At 45.2% G+C, this 27,685-nt stretch overlaps 1 protein-coding gene across 1 annotated transcript in view; it reads left to right on the top strand.

The window, feature by feature from the left end:
- The window catches only part of RAMP2 (receptor activity modifying protein 2), a 123,642-nt gene that overhangs the window by 54,147 nt on the left and 41,810 nt on the right, over positions 1-27,685 (top strand). The window contains exon 2 of the mRNA XM_069237727.1: positions 19,668-19,793. Within this exon, the coding sequence (XP_069093828.1) occupies positions 19,668-19,793 (126 nt within the window). The remainder of the gene's footprint in view (positions 1-19,667; positions 19,794-27,685) is intronic.

The following is a 27,685-nucleotide window of genomic DNA, read 5'->3' on the forward strand; positions in this document are numbered from 1 at the left end:
ACATTCGATTACCACCAGTACATCACCTCAAATGCCGTCCTTGGAATCTCCCACTCCCATATCCGCTTAAACGTTCTACATTCCAATGCTCCACATTCTACCACATGCTGAGAACCCAACATATCTTCCCCATTTAATGAACAGCAAAACAAAAAGCACAACCTGCAATAAGTTTACTGACAATGAGAATAACACCTAAGGAAAATGGAAAACAAAGGTATAGATATATTTTTTGTATGAGAAGTGAAAACAACAATATACCATCAGAAAATGGAAAACAGTGAAAACCATTATCACACGAGACCTTACAGAAACATTTACATTGCTAGACAATTCTGATTTGAAATAAACATAATCTTTATAATACTCAGGAACTCACCTATCCTTTTGAGGATGTGTGAAGTAAGGTTTATTCACCAGTACCCATTTTGCTTCTATTGTTCCCAAATGAGCATGAACAAAGTCCTCCTTACTTTAGGGAACGATGGCAATCATGTCTTTATTCCAAACTTTGCCATTACTGGTGTGTATCACGTTAGACAAGAAACGAGTAACGTCTGCAGGTTGCATCGGCATAATACATTAAAAAATTGGCAAGCCCACAAAGTACCTTTATCATTAAGATCTGATCTACGTAAAGAATTAGACAAGCTCTGTAATTTGTATGTGATTGAGAAATAGAGGGGTCTAAGTGGCTGGCTCTGGTAGTTAAAGAACATAAGAAGGACAACTCAATACATTTAGGTATTGATCTGCAGGATATGAATTGGAGTATTTGGGTTGATAGACAACCTTTACCCAAAATAATTGAAATATTTGTACACTTGAGAATGTGTGATTGTGAGTGAAGATTGAAGACTCCTAACATCCTTTGTAACCCCTGAAGGGGTTTTCATTTTAAACGCATGCCTTTTGGCTCAGCGTGTGCCTCATCAGTATTCCAAAGGATTGTGAAAGAAATGTTCAAAGATTGTGAGAATTTGAGATATTGTCAAGATGGCATTCTTATTTTTTATAATTGTGTTGAGCAGTATAATGTGAGATAAAACAAAGTTCTACAAATTTGAAAGAAGAAAGGTATGACGCTTAGGCATGACAAATGTAAGTTTGAAAAGATGAGGTTGATTATCTTGGTCACCATATATCTAGGTTTAGAGGAACACCCAAATTAAAGTTATTGAAGGCCATTGAAGATGTCCCAGTACCTAATAAAAGAGACCAGTTGTGCTCTTTTTTGGAGTTAGTTGAATCTTATTCTAAATTTGCTTACAAAACTTATCCCTTGAGAACCTTATTGGAAAAAGGCACAGTGTATGTATGGGATGGGAAGTGTCAAAAAGCCTTGGATGGTATATGTCAGGACATCGTGTCTGCTGAACCATTAAAGCTGTATGGCACTAAGGATACCACAATCATTGTTACAGGTGTGAGTACATTGGGTTAGTAGCTGCTCTTTTGCAAATGTGGATGAATGGTAAATAAGATAGTGTAGCCTTTGCATCAAGGTTATTAAGGGGGCACACTTACTCTATCATTAAGAAGGAGGGTATAGCTTAATGGTGGGGAGCACAGTTTTTCTGCATGACTGTGTGGGGGGTATCTTTCACCCTTCGAATGGACCACAAGCTCCTGATGTACTTGTATAAAAGGAGCTGCTCGGACCACCCCCAGACTTGCCAAATGGCAATATCTTTTGCAGGAGTTCAATTACTGAATCAAGTATGTATCTGGCAAAAAGAATACCGTTGCTGATAGTTTTATGTTTTGTTGATTTTTTTTAATATCATGTGGGTGCAAGGGCCGTAAGATAATATTGGAGATAATGTTGTAGATTATGAGGAAAAGGTATGTGTGACCTGTGAGGTTCATGAAGGAATAATTGATGCTTTGAGGGAAACGTAGTGAAGGAACGAACTTGAAACATATGTTATACTCAAAGATGTTATGAAATGGGTGAGACAGGGTTGGTCCAATGCCACGTAGATGAGACAAGATATGATGTCCTACCTCCACGTAGCCCCAGAACTCACTTGTGACAAAATATTTTTGTACAGATTGGGTCAGTTAGTTGTGCCATCTGCATTGAGGCAGAGGTTATTAGAGTTAGCTCACGAGGATCACAAAGAGATTCCAGCTATGTATCACAGTGTATAGGAGGATTTTTTAGAAGTCTGGAGTAGACAAAGACATTAAGGGGGTCATTACAACCCTGGCGGACGGTGTTAAAGCGGCGGTAAGACCGCAAACAGTCCGGCGGGAAAAAAAAGGGAATTATGACTGTGGCGGAAGCCGCCAACAAAGACAGCCACTTTAACACTCCGACCGCCACAGCGGTACAGACAAACAGCGCGGCGGTCACCGCCAACAGACAGGCGGGAGACAAAGTACCGCCCACAGTATCACAACCTACCAATCCGCCACGTTTTCCGGGGCGGATTCACCATGGATAAAAACACGTCGGAAACAGCCATTTCAATGGGAAAACGCTCACCTCTACACACTCCACGAGGAAGGAGGCCACCATGGAGCCGGAACTCCAAATACTCCCTGCGATAGTCTTCCTGCTCCTGTACGATCATCAGCAACGCCGGCGCCGAAGACAACGGTGAGTACTGCACCTACGACATAGAGGAGGGGGGAGGCAAAAGTCAAGGACACACACACACAACACCCCCACCCCCACCCTCACCCACTACAAAACACACACCAATGCATATCCAAACATAACAGTAACAACCCCAATACCACCCGGAAAAATGCAAAGACAAAAGGAAATGAGTGGAACCATTGTAATATATCAAAATACAGTAACAAAATATATACATATATATATATATATATATACACATCCAACAAAATATACATCACGATTAGTAGTGCAGGTATTGCACCAATCAATGTCCGTGGACCACTGGGCCCAAAATGCACGGGCGAGGCCCACATCAGATACCTGAGCAAAACGGAGAGAACAAAGCAGGGGCATCAGATAGAAATACAACAGGCACCTCAGTGGGGAGGGGGGGCACCTCAGGCAGATGACAGCACCACGCCAGATCCACGAGGGGGCTCCATGCCCATTGATGTATCCTGGGGAGTGCAAAGCCACAGTCTCTCAAGTCTCTACAGTGGGTGGGTTGCCCACTGTACCATCCTGGGGAGTGCAAAGCCACAGTCTCTCAAGTCTCTACAGTGGGTGGTTTGCCCACTGTTCCATCCTGGGGAGTGCAAAGCCACAGTCTTTCAAGTCTCTACAGTGGGTGGCTTGCCCACTGTACCATCCTGGGGAGTGCAAAGCCACAGTCTCTCAAGTCTCTACAGTGGGTGGTTTGCCCACTGTTCCATCCTGGGGAGTGCAAAGCCACAGTCTCTCAAGTCTCTACAGTGGGTGGCTTGCCCACTGTACCATCCTGGGCAGTGCAAAGCCACAGTCTCTCAAGTCTCTACAGTGGGTGGTTTGCCCACTGTTCCATCCTGGGGAGTGCAAAGCCACAGTCTCTCAAGTCTCTACAGTGGGTGGCTTGCCCACTGTACCATCCTGGGGAGTGCAAAGCCACAGTCTCTCAAGTCTCTACAGTGGGTGGTTTGCCCACTGTTCAATCCTGGGGAGTGCAAAGCCACAGTCTCTCAAGTGGATAACAGTCTCCACTGGTTCTGGAGGGGGACTGGTGCCCAGAGTGCTTCATCCTGTGCAGGGCAGACGGAGTGGATGCTGTTCTCCACTGGTTCTGGAGGGGGACTGGTGCCCAGAGTGCTTCATCCTGTGCAGGGCAGACGGAGTGGATTCTGTTCTCCACTGGTTCTGGAGGGGGACTGGTGCCCAGAGTGCTTCATCCTGTTAAGGACTGAGGTAGTGGATGCTGTTCTCCACTGGTTCTGGAGGGGGACTGGTGCCCAGAGTGCTTCATCCTGCCAAGGACTGAGGTAGTGGATTCTCTTCTCCACTGGTTCTGGAGGGGGACTGGTGCCCAGAGTGCATCACTCTCCCCGTGACGGTCCCAGTTCCGTCACTGCCCCTGCCGCACATGGGCTAGCGGTGCTTGAGTTGGCGGTGCTTGCCCTGTTCAGCGGTGCTTGCCCTGTTCAGCGGTCTTTGCCCTGTTCAGCGGTGCTTGCCCTGTTCAGCGGTGCTTGCCATTGCGGTCTTTGCCCTGTTCAGCGGTCTTTTCCCTGTTCAGCGGTGCTTGCCCTGTTCAGCGGTGCTTGCCATTGCGGTCTTTGCCCTGTTTAGCAGTCTTTACCCTGTTCAGCGGTGCTTGCCCTGTTCAGCAGTGCTTGCCATGGCGGTCTTTGCCCTGTTCAGCGGTCTTTGCCCTGTTCAGCGGTCTTTGCCCTGTTCAGCGGTGCTCGCCATGGCGGTCTTTCCCCTGTTCAGCGGTGCTTGCCATGGCGGTCTTTGCCCTGTTCAGCGGACTTTGCCCTGTTCAGCGGTGCTTACAATGGCGGTCTTTGCCCTGTTCAGCGTTGCTTGCCATGGCGGTCTTTGCCCTGTTCAGCGGTGCTTGACTTTGCTGTCTCTGACCTGTGCAGCGGTGTTTGCCATGGCGGTCCCTCATTGCCCAGCGGGGCTGTGGCTGCCGGGGCCCTCCTGGGCACTGACTCTGGCGGTGGCCTCCTGGCCACTGACGATGGGGCTGGCGGTGGCCTCCTGGGCAGCGGGGATGATGACGGGCTTCTCCGCTGTGCTGCTCTTCCCAGACTTTGGCACCGTCTTCTGCCCCTTCCCCACCTTGGGAGGAGTCACAGCTGAGTTGACAGTCCCCCCGGGACCCTTGTGAGCGGCTTTGCCGGCTGGAGTCTTCCCCCATCCCGTTGGGCACTGTCCAACTTCTGGTGCTTCACAGGGGGGGGGGGACTGGCTGTGCTGTGGCTCCGTGTCACACTGGCTGCCCTGGTGCCCGGTGCACTCCACATACCTCTAACAGGCACCACTGGTACCGGAGACTTTTTGGCTGAGGTGCTAGTACGGGACCTATGAATTGGAGGGGGCGGGGTGGTGGGAAAGAGGTCAATGTTGCTCAGGAAAAGTTTCTGATGAACACTGGGACGGGTAGCTGGAGGGGGTCTGGGAGTGGAGGAAGAGGAGGTGGTTGTAGGAGGTGTAACTTTTGTTGATTTGGGTGCAGGTGCATGCGCTGGAGGCTGTCGTGAGGTGGATGGATGTTGGGTGGGTGTGTGCCTGCGTTTGTGTACTTTGGGAGGGGGCGTCACAGACACACTGGGAGAGGACACAGGGGACGTATAAATGGTAGTGGGGGTGGTGAGTGCAGGTGAGCGGGGTGTGGTGGTGGGTGTGCTGGTGCGGGACGTAGAGGCTGTAGTAGTAGTGCATGCAGGTGAGAGTGTAGACGATACTGGGAGGGAGGAGGGAGGCGAGGAGGAGGGGGACACAGTGGAGGCAGTGGATATTGCTGTGTCTGTATGTGGGTGATGCTTGCGTGAGTGCCTGTGGGATGTGTGGTGCTTCTGTTTGCCTGAGCTTCCCTTGTGTGTTGACGTGTGTGCATGCTGGTCTGATGGTGTGCTTGGGATAGGCTGGGGTACAGGGGATTGGGTCTGGGTGGAGGAAGTTAGAGGGGGGAGGCTAGAGACAGGGACAATGGCTGCCATCAGTGCTGAGGCCAGAGATTGCAGGGTTCGATGATGGGCAGCCTGACCAGAATGAATGCCCTCCAGGAATGCATTAGTGTGTTGCAACTCCCTTTCTACACCCTGGATGGCATTCACAATGGTAGACTGCCCAACAGTGAGTGACCTGAGGAGGTCAATGGCCTCCTCACTGAGGGCAGCAGAGGTGACAGGGGCAGGGGCAGAGGTGCCTGGGGCGAAGGTGATGCCCACCCTCCTGGGTGAGCGGGCACGGGGCGAAGGCTGAGGGGCTGCTGGGAGAGCGGTGCTGGTAGGGGGTGGCGGCTGTACCTGTAGAATTGGGGGTCACAGATTTTGCCGCCACCACAAGGGAGCTCCCATCGGAGGAAGAGTCTGTGTCGCTGGTTGCTGATCCTGTGACCGCCGTGAAGCTCCCCTCGCCCTCCGTCCCACTGGTGTATTCAGATCCGTGGTGTGGCCCTCCATGGCCATGTGGGATGCAGCTCCCTCGTGCTCCGGTGCCGCTGTACCTCTGCCTGATGATGCTGATGCACAAAAAGAACAGGGAGAGCACAAAAAGGGGGGGGGATGACAGAAGAAAGACAGGTTGAGTGCATGGCTTACCGCTACCGTTGGCGGACAATACAGACACAGCAGCCCCCTGCACTACGCCGCGCTGTTGGGCTCTACTGATGCAGTTCCTGGGATATGGCCTACATGGCTATGGTGGACATCAGCACACATAGATGACATAGGGGCATGTATACCTGCACTTGGCACTCTACAGAGGTGGGGTGGAGTGCCACATGGCCTGCATTATGGAGGGGCCTAGCCTACGGAACTCGCCCTGGCCTAAGGAAACCCACAGCCCTCCTCCCCCACCCACACACCTTCACTGCGCACAAAGTCTGCTGCATGAGAGTGTACTCACCCCCTTGTGTCTGCTCTGATGCCATCAAGCGCCCATCCAACTCAGGGGAGGCCACCGCCAGGATCCGGAACATCAGAGGGGTCATGGTTCGATGGGCACCCCTCCCAAGTTGGGAGGCCATCCCCAGCTGAGCCTCCGCCGTCTTCTTGCTCAAGCGGCGAATGTCCTCCCATCTTTTCCGGCAGTGGGTGCTCCGTCTCTGGTGGAACCCCATGGTCCGGACGTCCTTGGGGATGGCACGCCAAATATCCTTCTTCTGGTGGGCGCTGACCTACATGAAATGTACAGGGGAAGAAGAGAAGTCATTACCAACTGCACCGTTTAAGTGAGTGGTCCACATCCCTACCCTTGCCATGTGGCACATGCATTCACAGTCCTTCATGCACGCAGAACTGTGCCCCCTTCCTTCTTACAACCCGCCCTCTCTACCCAGGCATAGCCCATACAACTTGCTCCTTGTGTACTCACCTGTTGGTCTGGAGGACCGTAGAGTAGCGTGTACTGGGGGAGGACCCCGTCAACGAGCTTCTCCAACTCCTGTGCAGTGAAGGCAGGGGCCCTTTCCCCAGAAGCACAAGCCATTGTCTCTTCCAGACCGAGGTCACAGCAGCACTTGCAGTATAGGTCCTCTCCTGTCGAAGATCAGGTATCGAGTGATTGAACAGATAGAAAATGGCGGTGACGTCCGCGGAGGTGACGTCCGCGGCGGTGCTTATCATCACCGCCGGCGCACTTCGTCATTGGCTCCTGGGAGCCATAGGGTCCAATGTTAACCAATGCAGCATTGCGCCGCAGTCTTCGACCGCCTACCGCGACTGTGTACAACGCCAGCGCAGTTACCTCACATCCCATTGTCCCACTTTAGAGGTCAGGCAGCCGCCATTTCAGGGGCCCACATGGCTTCATTTTCAACTGCGTCACACATACCTAGGCCTGGACTCAACACACATACCGACAACTTTTTGGATTATGTTTCGTGTTCTGTGTAGCTGTGGGTACATACCTCTGAGTTGTTTGACTCTGTGATCGCTGTTGTCCTTCCTAGGCACAGTCAGCTGGGACATGTGAGGAAATGGTGGTGTACCGACCGCTGGTGGACCTGTTGACAATGGAGGAGCGACATTTAATCATCACCTACAGGTTTGACCGTGCCACTATCCAGGAACTGTGTACCCAGTTGGAGCCTGACCTGATGTCAGCAATCCGCCATCCCACAGGAATCCCCCCTCAAGTGCAGGTGCTATCAGTGCTCCATTTCCTTGCAAGTGGGTCATTTCAAACAACAGTGGCCATGGCATCAGGTATGTCCCAGCCTATGTTTTCCAACGTGTTGTCTAGAGTGTTGTCTGCCCTGCTGAAACACATGAGGAGCTACATCATTTTCCCTCAGGTGGAGGATTTGGCTACTGTTAAAGGGGACTTCTATGCCCTTGGACATATCACCAACATCATAGGTGCCATTGATAGAACCCATGTGGCTTTGGTCCCCCCCCACAGGAGTGAACAGGTGTACAGGAACCGGAAGAGTTATCATTCCATGAATGTACAGATGGTATGTTTGGCAGACCAGTACATCTCCCAGGTAAATGCTATGTTCCCTGGCTCAGTGCATGACGCCTACATCCTGCAGAATAGCAGCATCCCTTATGTGATGGGTCAAATCCAGAGGCACCGTGTGTGGCTTTTAGGGGACTCTGGTTACCCCAACCTGTCATGGCTACTGACCCCAGTGAGGAATCCCAGGACCAGGGCAGAGGAACGCTACAATGAGGCACATGGGCGGACTAGGAGGGTGATCGAACGCACCTTCGGCCTCCTGAAGGCCAGGTTCAGGTGCCTCCATATGACAGGTGGTTCCCTATTCTACTCACCAAGGAAGGTGTGCCAGATCATCATCGCCTGCTGTATGCTTCACAATCTTGCTTTGCGACGACAGGTGCCTTTTCTGCAGGAGGATGGTCCAGATGACGGTGTTGTGGCAGCTGTGGAGCCTGTGGACAGTGATGAGGAAGAAGCAGAGGAAGAAGACATTGACAACAGGGACTCAGTCATCCAGCAATATTTCCAGGGACACACAGGTGAGAACACTTTCTAGCCTACTACAAGTACTTTCACACTTCTACCTCTGTCCTGTCTGTCAATTTCAAGCAGTATTTGGTAACTAAGTTGTACATTTGCATTACGGTTTCACAGGTGTGGTTACCAACGTGTGTCATCTGCTTGCATTCTATATGGACTTGTGATGTGTGACATAGGTATGTTGACATTACATTTGAGTACGGATTTTGTCACTGTCATAGCTAATACACATTTTCAAAATCACAGACTGACTCCAGATTGTTTTGTGCTTCAAGGATGTTTATTGAATTGCTAATTATTGGAGGGGGTGGTAAAATGGTGAGGGGTGATGGTGGAGGAATGTCCATGGCAGAGTCCTGTCTATTAGTCTCACAGGTGCACTGCCCATATGGGCATAGGAAGTGGAGCTGGGGCAGTTCCAATATGGACAGGGTTACAAAGTAGGACAGTGGGATGACAATCAGGGTGATCTCATTTCTTGGCGGGGGTCTTGGCATCGTGCTCTGTCCTGTTCCTGGATCTCAGGGACTGCTTGCAGGGTGGTTCTCCGTCTGCAGGGGGTGGGGTGCTGGTGTGGTGGTCCTGTGGCGGTGCGTCCTGTCCACTAGCGCCCGCGGAGATGGTGGGCAGTTCATCGTCCATGCTAGTGTCAGGGGCCCCTTGGAGTGCCACGGTGTCCCTCATGGTGTTCTGTATGTCCTTCAGCACCCCTACGATGGTGCCCAGGGCGGAGCTGATGGTTCTGAGTTCCTCCATGAACCCCAAATACTGGTCCTCCTGCAGGTGCTGGGTCTCCTGAAACTTGGCCAGGACCGTAGCCATTGTCTCCTGGGAGTGGTGGTATGCTCCCATGATGGAGAGAGGGCCTCGTGGAGAGTGGGTTCCCTTGGCCTGTCCGCCCCCTGTCGCACAGCAGCCCTCCCAGTTCCCCTGTGTTCCTGTGCCCCCGTCCCCTGGACGGTGTGCCCACAACCACTGCCCCCAGGTCCCTGTTGTTGTTGGGGTGGTGGGTTATCCTGGGTTCCCTGTAGTGGTGGACACACAGCTGATTGACGTGTCCTGGGTACGGAGGTATGGGCCCGCTGGGTGGGTGCTGTGCTGGTGTTTCCAGAGGGGGGAAGGTCTGTGTTGGGCTGTGCCTGTGCGAGGGGAACCGACTGTCGCCAGGGCCCACGATGGTCCGGGCTGGTCATCTGGATCCAGTTGGCCAGAGCTGCTGTCATCACTGTGGGTCTCTTCTGTGGGTGGGGTAGAGATGTCTGGACCCTCCTGTCTGGTGACATTGGGTAGTGGTCCTGCAGGGGTGAAAAGGCATGATTATTGCATCTGTGTGTGTCATGGTGTGCAATGGGTGGGTGAGCGTGTACCCCAGTGCTAGCATTCCTGTGTGGGGGCTTGTGTGATGATGGTTGGGGGGGTGTTATGGGTATGTGCAGTGGGCATGCTTTGGTGAGGGGTGTCCATGCTTTGTTGTGTGATGCAGGACTTGGTGTTGGGATGTGTGGTTTGTGTTATTAGTACATTAGTGAGGAGTTGGAGTGATAGGGGAGGGGGTGAGTGTGGGGGTCTGTGATAGCATGCAGGTAGGGTGGGGGATATGATAGTTAAGATTTGACTTGCCAGAGTCCATTCCTCCACCGACTCCTCCGAGGCCCTCAGGATGCATGATAGTCAAGACCTGCTCCTCCCATGTTGTTAGTTGTTGGGGAGGAGGCGGGGGTCCGCCGCCAGTCCGCTGTACCGCGATGTTGTGCCTGGAGACCACGGAACGCACCTTCCCCCGTAGGTCGTTCCACCTCTTCCTGATGTCCTCCCTATTTCTTGGGTGCTGTCCCACTGCGTTGACCCTGTTGACTATTCTTCTCCATAGCTCCATCTTCCTAGCTATGGAGGTGTGCTGCACCTGTGATCCAAATAGCTGTGGCTCTACCCGTACGATTTCCTCCACCATGATCCTGAGCTCCTCCTCGGAGAATCTGGGGTGTCTTTGCCATGCCATGGGGTGGTGTAGGTGATGTGTGGGGTGGTGTATGTGGTGATGAGTGTGGTGATGTATAGTGGTGTGTGGTGTTTTGTGCATGGATGTAGTGTGGGTGATGGTGTTGTGTGCCTCTGTGTGGTGGGGTTGTCTATGCTGTGCAGTCTCTCTGGCCTTCGTCAAAATTGTTTGGTCGTAGGGGTTTGTGGGTGATGTGGGTGTGTGTTTTATATTGTGTTGGGTGTGTGGGAGTGGTGTGTGTATGTGTATCAGGTGTGTGTATTTTGAATTGTCCAATGTGGCGGTGTTTTGGAGATGTGTGTGTATTTTGAGCGCGGCGGTGTGTACCGCCAATGGAATACCGCGGTTGAAAGAACGCCGCGTGGATTCGTGGGTCGTGTTAGCATGGGCGTGTTTCTGTTGGCGTGACGGTGGAGGTTTTATTTTCGCCAGTTTATCACTGACCTTTGGTGTGGCGGACATGTGTGGGTGTCTGAGTTTCGGCGGATTCCGAGATGTGGGTCATAATAGCTGTGGCGGATTTCCGCGGCCGCAGCGGTGTATTGGCGGTGTTCTGCACGGCGGTAAGTGGCTTTTACCGCCAATGTTGTATGGACCCCCTAAACGCTTTGTAAGAGATTGTGGTGCATGTATTTTGAGTGATAAGACCTTGGTGATCCAGCTGTCTCCAGTCAGCCCGGTAGGAATTACTTCAGTGCCTTGGTCCAAACATGCCTTAAATGTGGGTCGTCCAATAAGAATTCTGGTAGAGAATTACAAGTTCCTCATTGTACTAGTTGACTACATGCCTAAATGGCTGGAAGTCAGTTTTGTCAATAACATAAATATGGCTTTGGTAGTCCAATTTTTGAAGAAGGTGTTAATGGCAGAAGGATATCCCAATTAAATAGTTGTAGACTAGGTGGTGTTTTCAAGATTAACCTGCTCTCTGGAGCCAAATTATGTATCAGGAAGGTTTTTTTCTTTTTATTAATAAATGTGTCACTACCTGTTGCATCCAAGTGTGTTTCAAAGGCATCTTTCCAGCTTAACCAATTTACAGGTAGTGAGTCAGGGACAGCCAAAAAAGGAGGAGGAGCCATAATGCCATCCATAGTCTTAGATTCACAATAGGTAGAAATATAAAATGGTAAATTGACAGAAATTTGGGACATGCTTAATATCTATAATGACGGTCACTGAATGTCAAAGAAAATAGTAACTTCCGAGTTGATGCAAATGCTAATCGTGATTAGAATGTGGCGTAAAGCAATACGGCGGTCACTGACGACCAATTCAAAATGACAGCTGTATAAATCAGTAGATGGGCCCGAACCACAATGGAATGTTGAGAATTCTGTTTGTAGTCCGGTCTCTGTGTTGCCTATTTTCACAATATGGCTGCCATTTTGAGCCAAAGACGCACATGCGCATGGTCTCCATTATGGTGCTCCTCTAAGAACCAAGAAAAGAGCACATAATTAGCGCTATCCTACCATTCAGGCTCTGGAAATCAGGTTCACTTCAGCTTCAAACCTGTGCCTCAACATACTTCATATACGTTCCAATCCTGGAGAGGCAAATCTAATAAATCCAAACGAGCGAAGGCGGCAACCTGGTGGTCGATTTAGGGTAAGTTACTCACTTGTTGCCACTGAAAAGAAGATGCCACACTAGACATTCAGGTAAAGTGTAGTTTATTCCCAATCTAACAGTACATCACCTCAACTGCCTTGTTTGGAATCCCCTACAACATACCCTACAACATTCTATATCACAGTCTTCTACATTCCACCACATACTGACAGCCGAACACAGCCTTTTCCAATCACCAGCTTCTGCTATCTTTTTTCTGGTCTGGCCACATGGTGATCACTTTTAACAAGTTGAGAGTTCTGTAGCACCAGAATACAAGGATATGGTAAATGCACACTCAACAAATAATAAAAAATCAAGTGACTGTACTGTAATGCCTATTCTGTGGACTCTGGTCACTAATAAGGACTTTCAGCTGTGACAAACATGATGACCTGTCCGGAACGATGAGTACTACTGCACCGCTGACATTGAAGATGCCACAAATGTCATCAACAAGAGCTGCTAACATTACCTCAGTGCTGTGTACTAGACTGATGCATGATGGTTCTGAATCTAAGGCATCTATGGTAGCTTGAAAATTGTAGTAGAATATTCATCACCTTTTCAATTATGTTACCTAAGACAAAAAGTAAATTGAGAATAAAGTTATCTAGAACCTCCAGGTTTCTATCTCCTCACAAGGTTTACTCAGCAGAGTGAAAATAATTGCTTGTTTATGGCTCAAAGGAACATTGGCAGAGAGCGGAGAGGAGTAAAGCAATGACAAAGAACATGAGATAGCATATCATGTTTCCATAATATGGCTTAAAAGACATTTGCCAAGAGGTGAGTTCAATTTGATAGTTTGAAGACCCAGCTGTACTTCATAAATATCAAGAAAGAAGGCAGGCCAGGATCAGTGGAAGTACTTAAGAACAGCAGGGTCAAAATAGTTTTATTGGTTAAAAAGGCAAATCTTTTTAGCCAGGACCATGGGTCATCTTCACCTTGTTTCAAAAATGATTAACTAGAAAATACTGTTTTGACATCAAATGGATGCTGAACTTCTACTTCCATATTATGAAGAGTGTGTAGAACATTAAGCATTCTTGTAATTTCTCACTATCAGGGTAATTCTGTTTAAGTTCAGGAGTATAAGGGCCTCATTACGAGGCAGCCTCGTAGTGGCGGTCGGACCACCGCGGCTGTCTGACCACCACATTGCAAATTTGGCACTGAACTGATTACAACGTTGTTCTCCACCAGCTATTTCATGGCGGTTTCCCCACCATGAAAAGGCTGGCGGAGAACAAGTGCTAGGAGCCACAGAGGGGCCCCTGCACTGCCTATTTCAATGGCATGGGCAGTGTAGGGCCCCCCTGCTCAGCACCATCAGAATGTGCTGTGTCTGCTTTGCAGACGGTGCACATTCCAAGGGTGCTGATCGGCCTCCTCTGTGCTATTAGATAGCACTTGGCTCCTTTAAGGGAGCTGAGTGCTATCTTGTAGCTCTGTTCCTGCCGGTCAGTCTGACAGGAATGCTCTAGTTCACCGCTTCCGCCAGTCAGCCTATTCAGGCTGACAGATACCTTGTAATAGGGCAGCGGGGGGGGGACACCACCGTCATGGCGGTAGCGTCCTCCCCGCAAGTTTGGCGGTCACCTGTTGGGACCACCAGACTCGTGCTGAGCTCCTAAGTCTTACGCTATTTGCATGACACCTCTTTACAAACATTTTGGCATCTGATTCACAAACTGCACTTTGTGAGGCATTTGTAGCACTACACACCATACTGCAAATTGCAATTCACAAACTGTGTGGAGTTTTATGCCTCAGCATTACATATACTTATGTGTGTGGAGTTCTCTGCCCCAGTTGCAGTCTCAGTATACTTAAGTATACGTTTTAGTAGTACGTATGGGTGGGACTGGAGGTAGTAGGTAGGAAAAGGGGCAGACCAACTACAAAATGGGATGGGATTAGTGAGGAGTAAGAGGGGTTTAGAGAGGATCAGGGAGGGGTTTATGGAGAGACATCACCTACCCACACAAGAGTAAGCCAATTGCATTACTCTGGGAGTCGAGACATCTAACTTACATTTGTAGTAAGTTTACACTCAGAGCTTGTGAATTCCGAAAGTAGTAAAATTACGCCTAAGTATAAACTTGCTCAAAAGTGTACGTTATCTTTGTGAATCAAGCCCGTCCGTCATTACCAGGTCCATAAAGAACCATGTTCCAGAGGGGTGATTTACATTAGAAATCAAAGTTTTAGTCAGGACTAGCACAATAATGTCCATAGAAACTAAGGGCCAGATTTAAGAAATGTGGCGCTACATTATAGGTAGCGCCATGTTTCTTGCGGCCTCTTGCGCCCCCCTAAAGCCATCTTGTGTGCGCCATATTTAATATACAGGGTAGGGGCAATAGCATCAACATTTTTGACACACTTGTACTTTTCAGGATCATAAAAAGTACATAGAAGCCCATTATAAATAATGGTGTCCCTCCTTTTAACGCAGTCTCTGTGCAGGTATTAAAAATTACGCTAAAAATGAAGCACTGGAATCTCATGGATTCCACTGCGTCATTATTGTGGGCCACCTAATGGGGTGGTATAATGTGGTGCAAGGAGTTACAAAGTGGCTCAGTGCATGCATTGAGCCACTTTGTAATCTGGCGTGGGGAATTTGGCCTCATTGAGCCACATTAGTGTAAAAAAATTATGCTAGTGTGGCGCAAGAGGAATAGGAGAAGTCAGGTGATTTACTGTTAAAATTCTCAGGCCTACGTTTTCACTCCAGATCTTTAATCCATTGAGACAAGTGTCCATAGCCACTTGCTGAACATGTAGCCCATTGCCACTGTAAAAAGAATGTCTCAGTGGTCACTCAAAACAAGAAGGGAAGCTGGCTTGGTGGATATGTGCCCAGATGAAGAAGAGATGCAGTTAAGAGTGTAACCAGCTTCATGAGTATGCCCAATCACCAATTGATGTTGATTTAAAATGGCACAGGCCTCCAATAGGTGCTGGCCATCGGGCAGTCTGGCCACATATTAAAATCTCTATGCCCCACAGTTATGACAGCTCTGTGAGTGAAGGAGCTATGATTTCAGCAAATGAGTCACCACATTCTAGTCCACTGCAAAGCAGGTGTTATTGAGCACAATCCAAAGGTGGGAGCATTTGAACGAAAACCTAATTGCAAACATTTCAGCCATATTGCATGGTGGTAAATTTAGTTGTTATGAAGGTATGCTATCTTCTCCTAATACAAGAGATTCTATTGACATTAAATTGTATAGCATGGTAGTAATGCTACAGCAGCATTCTGGCTTAAGGAAAGATGGCCCTCATACACAAACAATTTTGTCTAGACTTGCTAGCCTTAAGAAAGCATGAAGACTGTTATCCCTTACTTAAGGCAATGATTAGGCTGTTTTATCAAGATTAAGACCGTTTTAAGACTGATATAAGCCAGGGAAAAACCTTATTCACGTTTACTAACATTAAATACTTGAGAATTAAAAGATGCTATTTTACTATATTGTCAACCTTGATATATATGTGTTTATATTTTTAACTATTTTAAATAATTTAATATTGAATTGTATTAAATGTTTCATAATTAAACAATAAATGTGTACAATGTTGATATTATATACATAACATTAATTCATAATTATTATTTTTAATTCTTTATTATTATTTTAAATATTTAATTTAATTTAACATTAATTCCTATGGGGTTTTATTTTAAGTCCCTACCTTCATTATTTTCTATGGGAGGATGTTTACTGTAACATTGGTTGGCCATGTGTAGTGTTGGAATTACTACACACGTGTAAGTTGCTATGTTAGACCTGTCAACCTTAGGGTGTTCTTCCCCCCCAACTTTGTGTCTTCCTTCTCTCTTTTTTCTAACCTTGTTTTTGCTAGTATGAGGAATCTGCACACTTTACCACTGTTAACCAGTGCTAAAGTGTTTGTGCTATCTCCTTTAAACATGATAATATTGGCTTATTCCTCAACTTTTATTAGTTCCTGGTAAAGTTCACTACACATGTCTGTAAATTACATGCCACTAGTGGGCCTGTGAAAGCAAAAAAACAGATGATGGACGGAATGCTGAACAATGCAAACATTCACCTCCAGTCACAAAGATCTGGGTTTAATCCATTGTTTTTTGCCCACCACGACACCCCAGTTTGGACCCAGCCATATGCAAATCAGTCTTGACCCTGCTCCCCGTGGGGACAGTCCAGACTGAACTGCCAAGCCAAGTCCTCCCTGGGCCTGCAGCACTTACTGTCCCATCCACTTAAGTAGTCCTTTAAACATGCTTGGCAAAATGCAAGAGCCTGTGTGTGGCATTTGAAACTGCCATTTCAACCTGGCTCAATAAACCTTTTTCCTGGCCCAAACCTTCCCTTTTAATCATATAAGATACCCCTAGGGTAGGCCCTGGACAGCTCAGAGGTCGGGGTTTTACAAAGTAGGACGTGTACTTTCAAGTTTTACATGTCCTGGTAATGAAAAACTATTACATTTGTTTTTCACTTCTGCAAGACCTATCTCTCTCATAGGATAACATTAGAGTTGTCTTATCACACTTTATAAGCATAATTTCTCAAATGGGAAGAGATAATGCCTTCAAGTTTGGTATCTCTGGAATCACAATTTAAAAACCCTAACTTATATTGAAATCAGATGTTAAATTGCATTCTGAAAATGCCACTTTTAGAAAGTTGACATTTCTTGCCTTGGACATTTGGTACCTGCAGCCTCTATCTGTCAACATGACCGGGTGTAGTTGGTAGTTGGGCTTTGTGTATTCCCTCTATACATCCACATACAATGGAAGCTTAGGTGTGTCTCAATGGACCATCACTGGCAGAATGGGAGGGAGGAGATGGGCATAACTCTACTTGTACCTGATTTGGCTGTGGCCTTTCCCCACACAAAGGACTGCATATTCCCTATAGTTAGTCTGGAGCCAGGGCAGGGAGGTAGGCCATTTCTCGTTCTTCAAATCCATCTAGAACTTTATCCCATCTTCCAGAACCAGACCATCAGGACATAAATACTGGACCTCAGACACCACCACTTCAGTACATTTCCGAATCTGTGTGAGGATACTATACCAGGAAGGACTGCTGTGCTGCTTAAGGACTGCCACTCTGTTGGGCTCCATTCTACTGAACTCCTGTGGTGCTGTGCTGAACTGCTGCCTGCTTCCTGCTACCCTCTTACTTGGGTGAGAAGGTCTGGACCTGCATATCACTTGAACCCAGAACCCAGAGTGACTCCAAGGGCTAGTTGGCTGGACTCCTGATCTGAATTATCAGGGACATAAGAGACTTCCAACCACCCTACTTCTCCACCTGGACTCTGCCATCTGTGAGTCTGCTTTGTCAAGTGGTGGTCCCCCAGTCCTGGACCCTTGGAAGTGGGCCTAAGGTGTTTACCAGAGGAACCAACGCTTCTCCTCTGCTGAGTGGTCCATCCTGGAGCAGACTTGATGGATCTCCTCTACAAATCATCACATCCCTGAGCAGAACCAACGCATCACATCTGCTGTGTGGATTGGACGCCTCGACTCACATCACCTCCACAACATGCATCTTTGGTCTGACGCATCACCTTCACAACTGCCACTATGCATCGATTCCCTGGAGCAGATCCCCAAAACATTCGTCGGGAGCCTCTACAAGGACAATGAACCTGCACATTACAGCTTCACTGCTGTATGGAATCAATACATTGCCTTGACTACACATCGTATCCCTGATGCCGCCCTTCTTATCGCAAGTCCCTTGATGCGATCCTCGATGATGACGCAACAGGACCACACACCGCAGCCTTGTGGCATCTCAGAACCAAACTCATCACCTCAGCTGTGCAACTCATCTTCGACATGGATCCACGCAATGCTCCACAAATCTGGATTAAAGTTACTTTTGCACAGCAGGCTTCAGTGGGTCCCTATAGCCGGCTGATGCCCCATCACAGTCAGCCTGAACGTTTGAGTTTGGCTCTGTCTGGGGCGACAAGATATCCCAGGTTGGCACTTTACACTTTTAGATGTTCAATTTTACAAGTTACTCTTTAAAAATGCCTAACTCCGGGTCTGCTGAGTGGAACTTTGTTATTTTGGTCTTGTTTTATGTTTTAAATTTGGCTCTATTTTTCTAACTTGGTGTGGGAACCTTTTTGTGTGGTGTTTTCACTGTTTTACTATTTGAAGTGTTGCACAAATACTTTATACATTGCCTTTATGTTAAGCCTGACTGTTCTTTTTAAACTACCAGAGGGTGAGCACAGGGAAATTTGGGGTTTGCTTGTGCCTTCCCCTGACAAAGATAGTGGTTGATGCTTGACCAGGGCTCAAACCCCAGTCAACCAACAACCCAATTTCTTACCTACTACAAAAGTAGGTAAACTTAGTCAAAAGAACAGTTTGTGAATACCAAAAAATAGTAAACTTACTCAGGAGTGTAAATCTACTCATAAGTGTGGTATGAGATCAAAGGACATTGGGTCTGATTCCCAACTTCAGTGTACCAACTACACCGATATTGATCTATTGTTGTTTTAAGACATTGATGTTCTCCATCTGAAGAGCAGCCTTGGGATAACTGAAGTACGTATAATAGATGCTTTACAACATTTAGCCTACGGAGAGAAATTACTTATCTCTGTTTGTGATCGTGTCTCCGTTTGCGATCGTGGCTGTTAACCGTATCTGGATAAGGAATATTCTTACTTTGGGAAAATAGGTCAATCTCGGGGTTATGTACATTGTCGTTTTGCCATCTTGTTGCCAAGGAAACTAAGTTGATCCAGTATCAGTTTCTTCTCCTTAAGCATACTTCCCACCTGTTAATGATGACTTGTTTTGTGCTGTTATTCAGTCATTAGTGTTATTTAAGTTGGATGGTGGTAATGCTATCTGGAAGGAACTTCTAAAGTGTGCACCTTTGTATGTAAGGAGTCTACTGCATGTGTATGACTGCAAACACATCTTTGAGGGCATCTTTGAGCCCTCTCCCGTGCAAGTCTATTTTATCAAAAGACTCATTACGCATCCACAGCAAGTGTTGAATGGCAGGAACAATAGGATGTATTAATTCATGTAATTGCAATCAGAATGCAAATATTTAATTATTCTGATCTTTTGGGAAACTTACAAAGAAACAAATATTTTCTTTATAACATAGTACTGTCATCTGAAGACTTTAATTACTGTGCTTATTTAAAATAAATATTTCATTACATAGCACTTCACATGTATCAGGATAATCTAGGCATGTTAATTTTGTACTACTTTCCATCATCTCCAAAAGTATTGTGGTGATTAGTCTCTGTGGGTGGCATCAGTTGATTTTTAAGAATGCCAGGAAGGCGGAAGTTGTGGATTTTGTTTCTTCAAAGGAATAATAAGGCAATGAGATATAAATGTAAATTAGAAATTCAGAAAGATTGTAACAGGTACCTTTCTCTCTCTCCTTGTAGCATTTCTCAAGCAAGATCTACAGTTTATACAAGCAGCAGAAACTAACATCACCAACAACTCTGAAGTGACATTTACTCATTTTAATAATCACACCAATCAGAGTACACCATATTCCAAAGATAAGGGTAAGCAAAGAGAATCATGTATTTAATTGTACATTTTAAATATCCTTATATATAGAGGGGGTGAAGGCTGAATCATATGATAGATGATACTTAAATCCAGAAACAAAAAATAATAATAATAATATTCAAGAAACTGTACATCAACTGTTGTGTCAATTTATGTGCACTGTGGGTTTAATGTGAGCAGATGACCACTAGGTATGCCCAATGTAACAAAACGTTTGAATACGTAAAGGTATTTTGACAGATCCTAAGATTAACTTTTTACCATTTAAGAGGGATTGGCCTCCTTCGGGCCAGAGCAGGCCATGTAACCGAAGGGGCCCAAGCAGCAAAAATGTGGCTAACAATCAATGTAAAGGTACCATGAACTGGGCCTGACTGGGAATCCAAAGCATTCCTGGCAATTTTGACAGAGCAGCCCCCACGCAGAGTCTGTATGCAAGAGTGAGTGTATTATGCTGGATTGCTGCTTTTGTGACTGGGGATTGATATTGCAGCACCATTGCAAAACCGGCCCCCCATAACAAAACCAGCCCCCACCCCTCCAGCCTCCAGTGGAAACGCCCAACACCCACTATGGCCAATCTGACCCTGACCATGAAGCGCCTAAAGCAGACATCGGAGGCTAGCCTTAAATATATAATAGCTTTTCACAGCAAGTAGGCACACTGTTTCTGGTTACCGGAAACATATTGAACTGTCGTTAAAGAGGGGTGCAAGGCAATGGGACAAGAAAAGAGACAACATAACTGGTTACACATTCAGTCTATTGGTTCCTAATATTTATTTTTCACTTTTTCCACACTCGATCAATCAAGATGTGATTCATAGTTTCACAGTCAGAACCATACTTAGGGCCTGATTTAGAATTTGGCGGAAGGGATTAGTCCCTCACAAACTTGACGGGTATCCTGTCCACTGTATTACGATCCCATTATAGCCTATGAAGATAGTAATATGGGGGACAGGCTATCTGTCACGTTTGTGACAGAGTAACCTGTCCGCCAAACGATAAATCAGGCCCTAGGACACTGACCAATGCATGCAATCGCTTGCTGTAAGCAGCCGTCATAATAAGACGGCGGCACACTTTGCTATTCATAAATTAAGTAAGGAGATCTAAGCCTCCATGATAAGAAGTTAATCATAAATCAAATAAAAAATGTCATTTTAAATTAGCCTTGAGCAGGGCCGTCTTTAATGCTGGTGGCATTCAGTGTGACTATCTTTTTTGGCTCCCTACCCCCCCAAAGACCTCCGCTCCACAAATTCACTCACTACCACTCAAAGAGCCCCTTATCTCTCCATATATTTCATTTGTTTTATAGCACTACTCATACAAGTATTGGGTGTCACAGAACTTTACATCACACACTTATTATAGATAGACAATGAATCATATGTGTACAAATCAGTCCATAGGAAATGTTACATACAACAATGTGAATTACAGGGTGTAAGAATCACGTCAAGTGTTTTTTGGGTTGTAGAAGCTCAAACTCAGGATTTAAAACAAACGACAATGGCTGGAGTTGGCTTTACTAATAAGAACGTATTTCTTCTCAAAGGAGCCTGAAACATGACACAGTGGTTGGCGTTGGCTTTACTAATAATAATATATTTCTACTCAAAGGAACTTTTTTTAACCACATTAGGATAATGAAAGACTGGGGAAAAACATAACAATTCAACCTATGCCATGCAGTTTACATGCAGCTCTTTGATGACAGTTCATAGGTCACTGTGCTATATTAGGATTGTAACTTATGAACTACAAGTAACTAAAAGATCTCTGTGGCAAAAGCACTAACCCACTGAACTAGACACAGAACATACATTTCTGTGATTTACATAGCAGGCGTTTTTTGCACAAGGCATATTAATCTCTGTGCTATTTTATGATGAGACAAAACTGCCACTTGACAAGATCTCCAGCAGGTATATTAATCACAAGAGTTATTGTGACGTTTATATTGTTGCCTAAAAACAGCTGGACATACAAGAAACTCTGCAGCAGGTGATTTCAAACCCATAAGTTATTTCAAAGGACAGCGCCTCCTCCCTCAGCTCAGGCCCAGATGCGACTGTACCGGTTGCACTACCCTAAAACCAGCCCTTGCCTTGAGGACCAGCATTTTAATTTCTTTGGATGTTAAAGATCATATAGCTTACAGCAGACTAAGGGAGGCTTTGGTGTAGCTTTCTGTGGACGCTGCTGCCACATGAACGCAGGTTGAGGTCCTTGGAATTCCAAGAAGAGATGTCATGATCATTAATTAATTAATTAATTAAGCATAAATGAGACTGTGAGTAGTCACCTCCTTTACTGCGTTCAGTTTTTAGACTTACATCTGGTCCTTTTATTGCACTTTGTAATGCATAGATCTAACACTTACCAGTATGTTTATCCATTTATTTCATGTGGGTTGCAGTTTTGTAGAACTCACCTAAACCAAAGAGATGTGGGTGCACTTTAAATCACTTAAAAACACACACGATATATCAGGCATATCAACTATCAAAGTGAGTGGGTAAACAGTTTATTTTTATAATAAAGCATTAATGGAATAAGACTCTTTTGGCATTGCACTTTAGTTAAACTCCGAATAAATGTCACATTATATAAATCATGTGACCTTTTGCATTTGTAGATCAACTTTTAAGAGCATGTCCACAGCACACCTCACTTTTTCCTTCACACACGCAAAATAATTATGACCTTCCCTAATAGTTGGCTACATTAGAATAAAATTACTAAAAACATGAACTACACAATAATCACATACAATAAGAACAGTCTCTACATATATTACTGTGGCTAGGCGTAATAAATATTACATTTAAAAACTGGTGTATTTCAACAGATAACCATGGAACTCTGGATGCCTTATTTTAGACGTATAACCTCAGTACAATATATGTGCTAAGAGATTTGAAGTAGCCTCTAAACACTACACAGCATCTAGAAAATTGTAGTGCTTTGCCAAATGTGCTCTTGGGTTGGGTGTGGAACTATAATTTTAAATACTGAAGTACTGTACCAAAAATATTTACAACCAAAATATCAACAAGTATGTACAGGTAAGTATAAGTTTACCATATTTAACTTCACATGTATCTACCTCGACAATGCATTGATCCATATATTATCTGGGTTCCCCCTAGTACAGGACTTAAGGCCCGATTTAGAGTTTGAAAAATAAAACATTGAAAGTTAGATATACGGCTCTATCATTTTGATGGAGCCATCCGTCATGAAATTCGTGCTGCCAATAGTTCAAAACTCTTAGGGTAATCTAGTTTATTTTTTTCAACTATTATGTTTTCATTCCCAACTCAAAACTTTAAGTTGTTATCTTGAAACCGCCATGTACATACAATTATAAAACAATCAGAATGTTAAAAACAATGTTTACCATCTTTGTGACCTAATAAACCAACATTTCCACAATGAAAACCTTAGAACAGCTATAGACAGAACAGTCAATCTTGCAGAATTTAACGATATAGTATTCTGTTGCTGTGATGACCAACACAAGTAATGGCAAATTATAGTCAGTTCAAAATGCTGCAGATGAAGCTGCTTGTGTAGGGGAGGACTATATTGCATGCAATATTTTTCATTACAAAAATACCACATTCACTATATCAAACAAAGCTATATTGGCAAGGTAAGTAAATGTGGAGTTAAGAATAGTCAGACTATATACTTACATGTATATACTTACCTTGATGATATAGTGGTAGCTAATACAGCTGATGTATTTGTAGGTCAATATTGCTGACCATGATATGATGATATAATGATATGCAACCACTCATGCTATATGCCTCTCCAAACTCTGCTTCAGATGTCTAACGACAGATAAACCTGCACCATTTTCAACAGAGCCCGGGATAAACTTCCAAACTTGAGCATTGATTTGAGGATAATTACACTAGAAAGTCAAGTTTTATTCGTCCAAAGATCCTGCTGCTATTCACCTCCACGAGTCTCATGCTCTGCAAAATGATTGCACTCATGCATTGTACATTTGATGATGAAGTAAACAGATAGATTATTTTTCTGTTTCAGTTGACTCTTAAGTGCTTGCCAGTTATAACATGCCAGTGGCATTTCCTGTAAGAATTAGGGCATGCTTGTTTTTGTTGTAAATTGGCATGTCTAGGAGTGAGAGTTTCGTTGCATGATACTCACAAACTATATCAATTACTTGCACTTAAATTTGGTATATGGTGCATTTAATTTATATGGTTATCCTGAATGCCCAGCATGAATCTTGCCCTACATGATACCCCTGTCACATTGAATAAAGTGTTATTTGGCATGATTCTGCCAGATATATGCTGCAAAATACAAGAACATTTCAATAAGATAGTAAAACACAACTAGTCTTTTCTTGACAAGAAGAAGAACTATGCTAATGGTTCTTAAGCAATATTACTCAAAGTAACAATGACAGCAATCATTATTTGGTGTTGTAGTTAAGAATCACCACCATAACTCTGAAAACACTGATATAAAAGCCTCCAGTTGAAGACATTTTTCTACCTAACGTGTCCTTTTTCTTAGACTAGAAACAATGAGTCAGTAGTTTGGATATTTATAGAAAAAAAATCAAACTCCTTGAGCTTCTATTTTCTACAACATGGTGGAAGATTGGCCCACAGTGGCCGTAGCCATGCCACAAACGTACGACTTCAACAGTAAGCACATCTTGCTGCTCATCGCTATCATCATGTTCTCACTTCTTCCTGTTCCAGAATATTATTTTCATATATTTTCCCCAAAATTGGCTCATTTAGCCTGTTATCCATAAGCTCTCGTAGTTCCTTTTCCTGACTCTACTGCCAAGTAATACACCATTTTGCAAGTACTTGGTTTTTGCATTAGGTTTGGTTTATCAGTTTAAATTCTATCTGCTAAATGTGATGGTAAGTCATTTTCTCACTCAGTTTTCCCAGGAAGTTATTTACTTTTTACTATGGTGCAGTAGTCAAAATTGATGTTATCATCACACATCCCCAGCCAAGAAACCTATGTTTATTTACTTTGTTCAATATTGTAACAGGCTGCGGGTGTCCTTAACTTTACTCTACTTTTTTCACAGAACAAACCCACCCAAAGTTATCTTAAATATGTCCTGTGTCCATTGCCAGACCATTGATTCATATTTGGCAAGGGCAAGGCATCCTGGTCAATATTTTGATTGGGCTGACCCACAAAACAGGACAGCGGTGTCACTCAAGGCACACTGGATGTCCACATCTGACTTTCTCACATCAATTAAAGGTTTTAAAACCTTGTTATACAGCATGGCGATTAAAAAAAAAGAACTTACATAGGTATTGCAAATGGTAATGGTAAGGAGAAGATTATGATAAACATCCACCAAACTTTCTAGAACTAATGCAGCAGGTTTACAGGCAAAGTCATTCTGCTTCAGAAAGGTAATTTTGTGACCTTCTCTAGGATTTTACATCATAATATTTTCTGTAGACTTCGCCCTTATTGAAGTCAATGAGTTTCAAAGTCAGGGCTTCCAGTTGTGGGAAATGTAATCAAAATCTAAAGCAAAACTATCTAATTATATATATGAAAACCTACACCAATTCAGGTAAAAAGTATAAATCTTTAACTTTTTAGCAAAACATGTTATACGTTGATATCATCCAAAAGGTTAATTTGTCTATTTAAATAATGTGTTATGAAAAAAACATTCTAAATAATGTGGTAAAATACACAGTAAAATCCATTCTCGTCTGAAGTTAAGTAGGTATCAATAAGTGTTTTACTTTCTTTTTCTGTTTGCATTGCAAACCTCATTTTTCCTGCAAATAAGATGTGAGGATTAAAATGCAAAAGACTACAAGACTGACAAAGTAAACCTTGTTGTTTAGATCAAGAGTCATGAATATAAGCTCTGGTATGAAAGCAATGGCACACCACTTTAAAATCTGATGAATGGGAGGGAAGGATATTGAGTTAAGCTAAAAGACAAAATAATTGTTTAAAATGTTGCTTGTTCTCCAAAAGCCAGGATGTGAATACATTGACATCCTATGTTGGAATGGCATTAGAAATTTGATAACTAGACAGTTTGATCTATTTTGGGCGTCAAGTCTGCCTTTTGCTCAAATACATCTGCAGGAATGTTTTTTTTAAAAGCATTTGAGAAAGGACATATCAAATAACTCATTTCATTTCTCAGAATTAGAAAGGGCCTACCTTGGTGCATGGGTGGGACTCCAGAGGTCATTGTTTCTGGGATTTTTAACAACTTTATCTACTCGGAATCCATACATCAATTAGCAGGCTTGCCCTTTGTTTGGCTTTACTTTCCCTGTCGTACCATGAGATATATTGTTAATTTTCTCTCACCTCTCAACCATCACTCCCACTGCTAAATGCTGCCCTTTCTCCTGCAGCATTGACTATGTCCCCCTGAATTGTGTCCCTATCATTTAAAGGGCAAGAGACAATGTAGTGGTCTAACCAATACTCGAAGAGTTGACCAGCCAGTTGGACGCCTGTGACCGGCTACTGCATCACCACATCAGACTACACCAGGAATTTGTCAGTTCCTTTTCAAGGCATCAACCTCCTAACTCTTTTTACAAGAATGAGGTTGGTGCCAACAGACTCTACCTTTTCACTAGCTGATTAACTGGGTAGTTCAGTCACCAGGATTGTTAATTATTCTTCCTCTTATATACATTTTGTTTCTGAAAGAGTGCTGAGGCTACTGCGAAGGATTGGAAGTGACTCTTCAAAACGTTTACTAGCTGAGAATAAAGTTTTTTTCACTCTGTCTATGCTGCTCTGCTTTTTGTGGTGCATCAGAGGGCAGCTTAATTAGAAGCAGTAGGGACACAGGAGAGCTACAAGTGCTCTTATTTGAAGAATGCCTATAACGGAGCCTTCAGAAAACTGTAGCTGCAACATTTTAATGAAAGACAAACCACGTATGAAAGCCAGAAAAATACATTTAAACTAATTATATTATAGTATGCTTTTGGCTATTATTTCTAAGTTCATTTAATTTAATTGTTTATGAAGAGTTGAACTTTAAATTGTAGCATGAGGGGCGTGGCCAGCTGGCAATGGAGTAGGCAGCACTTCTCCGCACTCTGGCTGGCAAAGCCACATCCAGCACTATCCTGCAGATAAGATGGCACCCTGGGGCCCCCACAGCAATGATGAGAGCCTAGATCCGGTCCCAGAGAGACTGGGGGATCTCCCTGGCTCATACAAAGCTGAGAATCGAGGTCTAGAGACTGTCACCGCAGCTTTGAGTCCGTGAGGGCAATATGGCGGCCATGGAGCACTGACAGAGGGGCGGCCCTGGGAGCGACTCATGTCAGCCTGCAGGGCATGGTAGACAGGGCTGCCCCCTGCTGCCCTTAATCTGGAACTCCCTAGCTGCATTGTGCAGCATTGAATTGAGCTCCTGCCATTTACGGATAAAGCTGGGCAGTGGTACGGCACACCACGGAGGTGAACAGACAGAGGCCTGGAGGTGCCCGGCGGAGAATTGAGCTAGCCAGTGTCAGGCCCTATGCAGTGTGTCCCCACCTGGGACTGAGGACACGGACTGAGCCCTGCTGCATTTGGGTATAGCCCGGCTGCTCTCATGCAGCAGGTATGAACTGTATGCCCTCCCCACCCAACTCCTGACAATGTGGAGTGAAATCACGGTGGGAATGAGGGCTAGGGCTGGTGGTTGGGGCCTGCCGTGTGGAGGACAGACACACAGTTGTTTTGACTTGGACCCGGAATATGGACCAAGTCTGTGTGTCCCCCGGTGGGTGATCGGGGAGCCTTGTGGGAGTACTCTGGTCTATAAGGGCTTAGCGTTGGCCTTCTTTGCCTTGCAGGGCCTGTGCAG

Source organism: Pleurodeles waltl, chromosome 6 (genome assembly GCF_031143425.1).
Source record: "Pleurodeles waltl isolate 20211129_DDA chromosome 6, aPleWal1.hap1.20221129, whole genome shotgun sequence".
NCBI lineage: Eukaryota > Metazoa > Chordata > Amphibia > Caudata > Salamandridae > Pleurodeles > Pleurodeles waltl.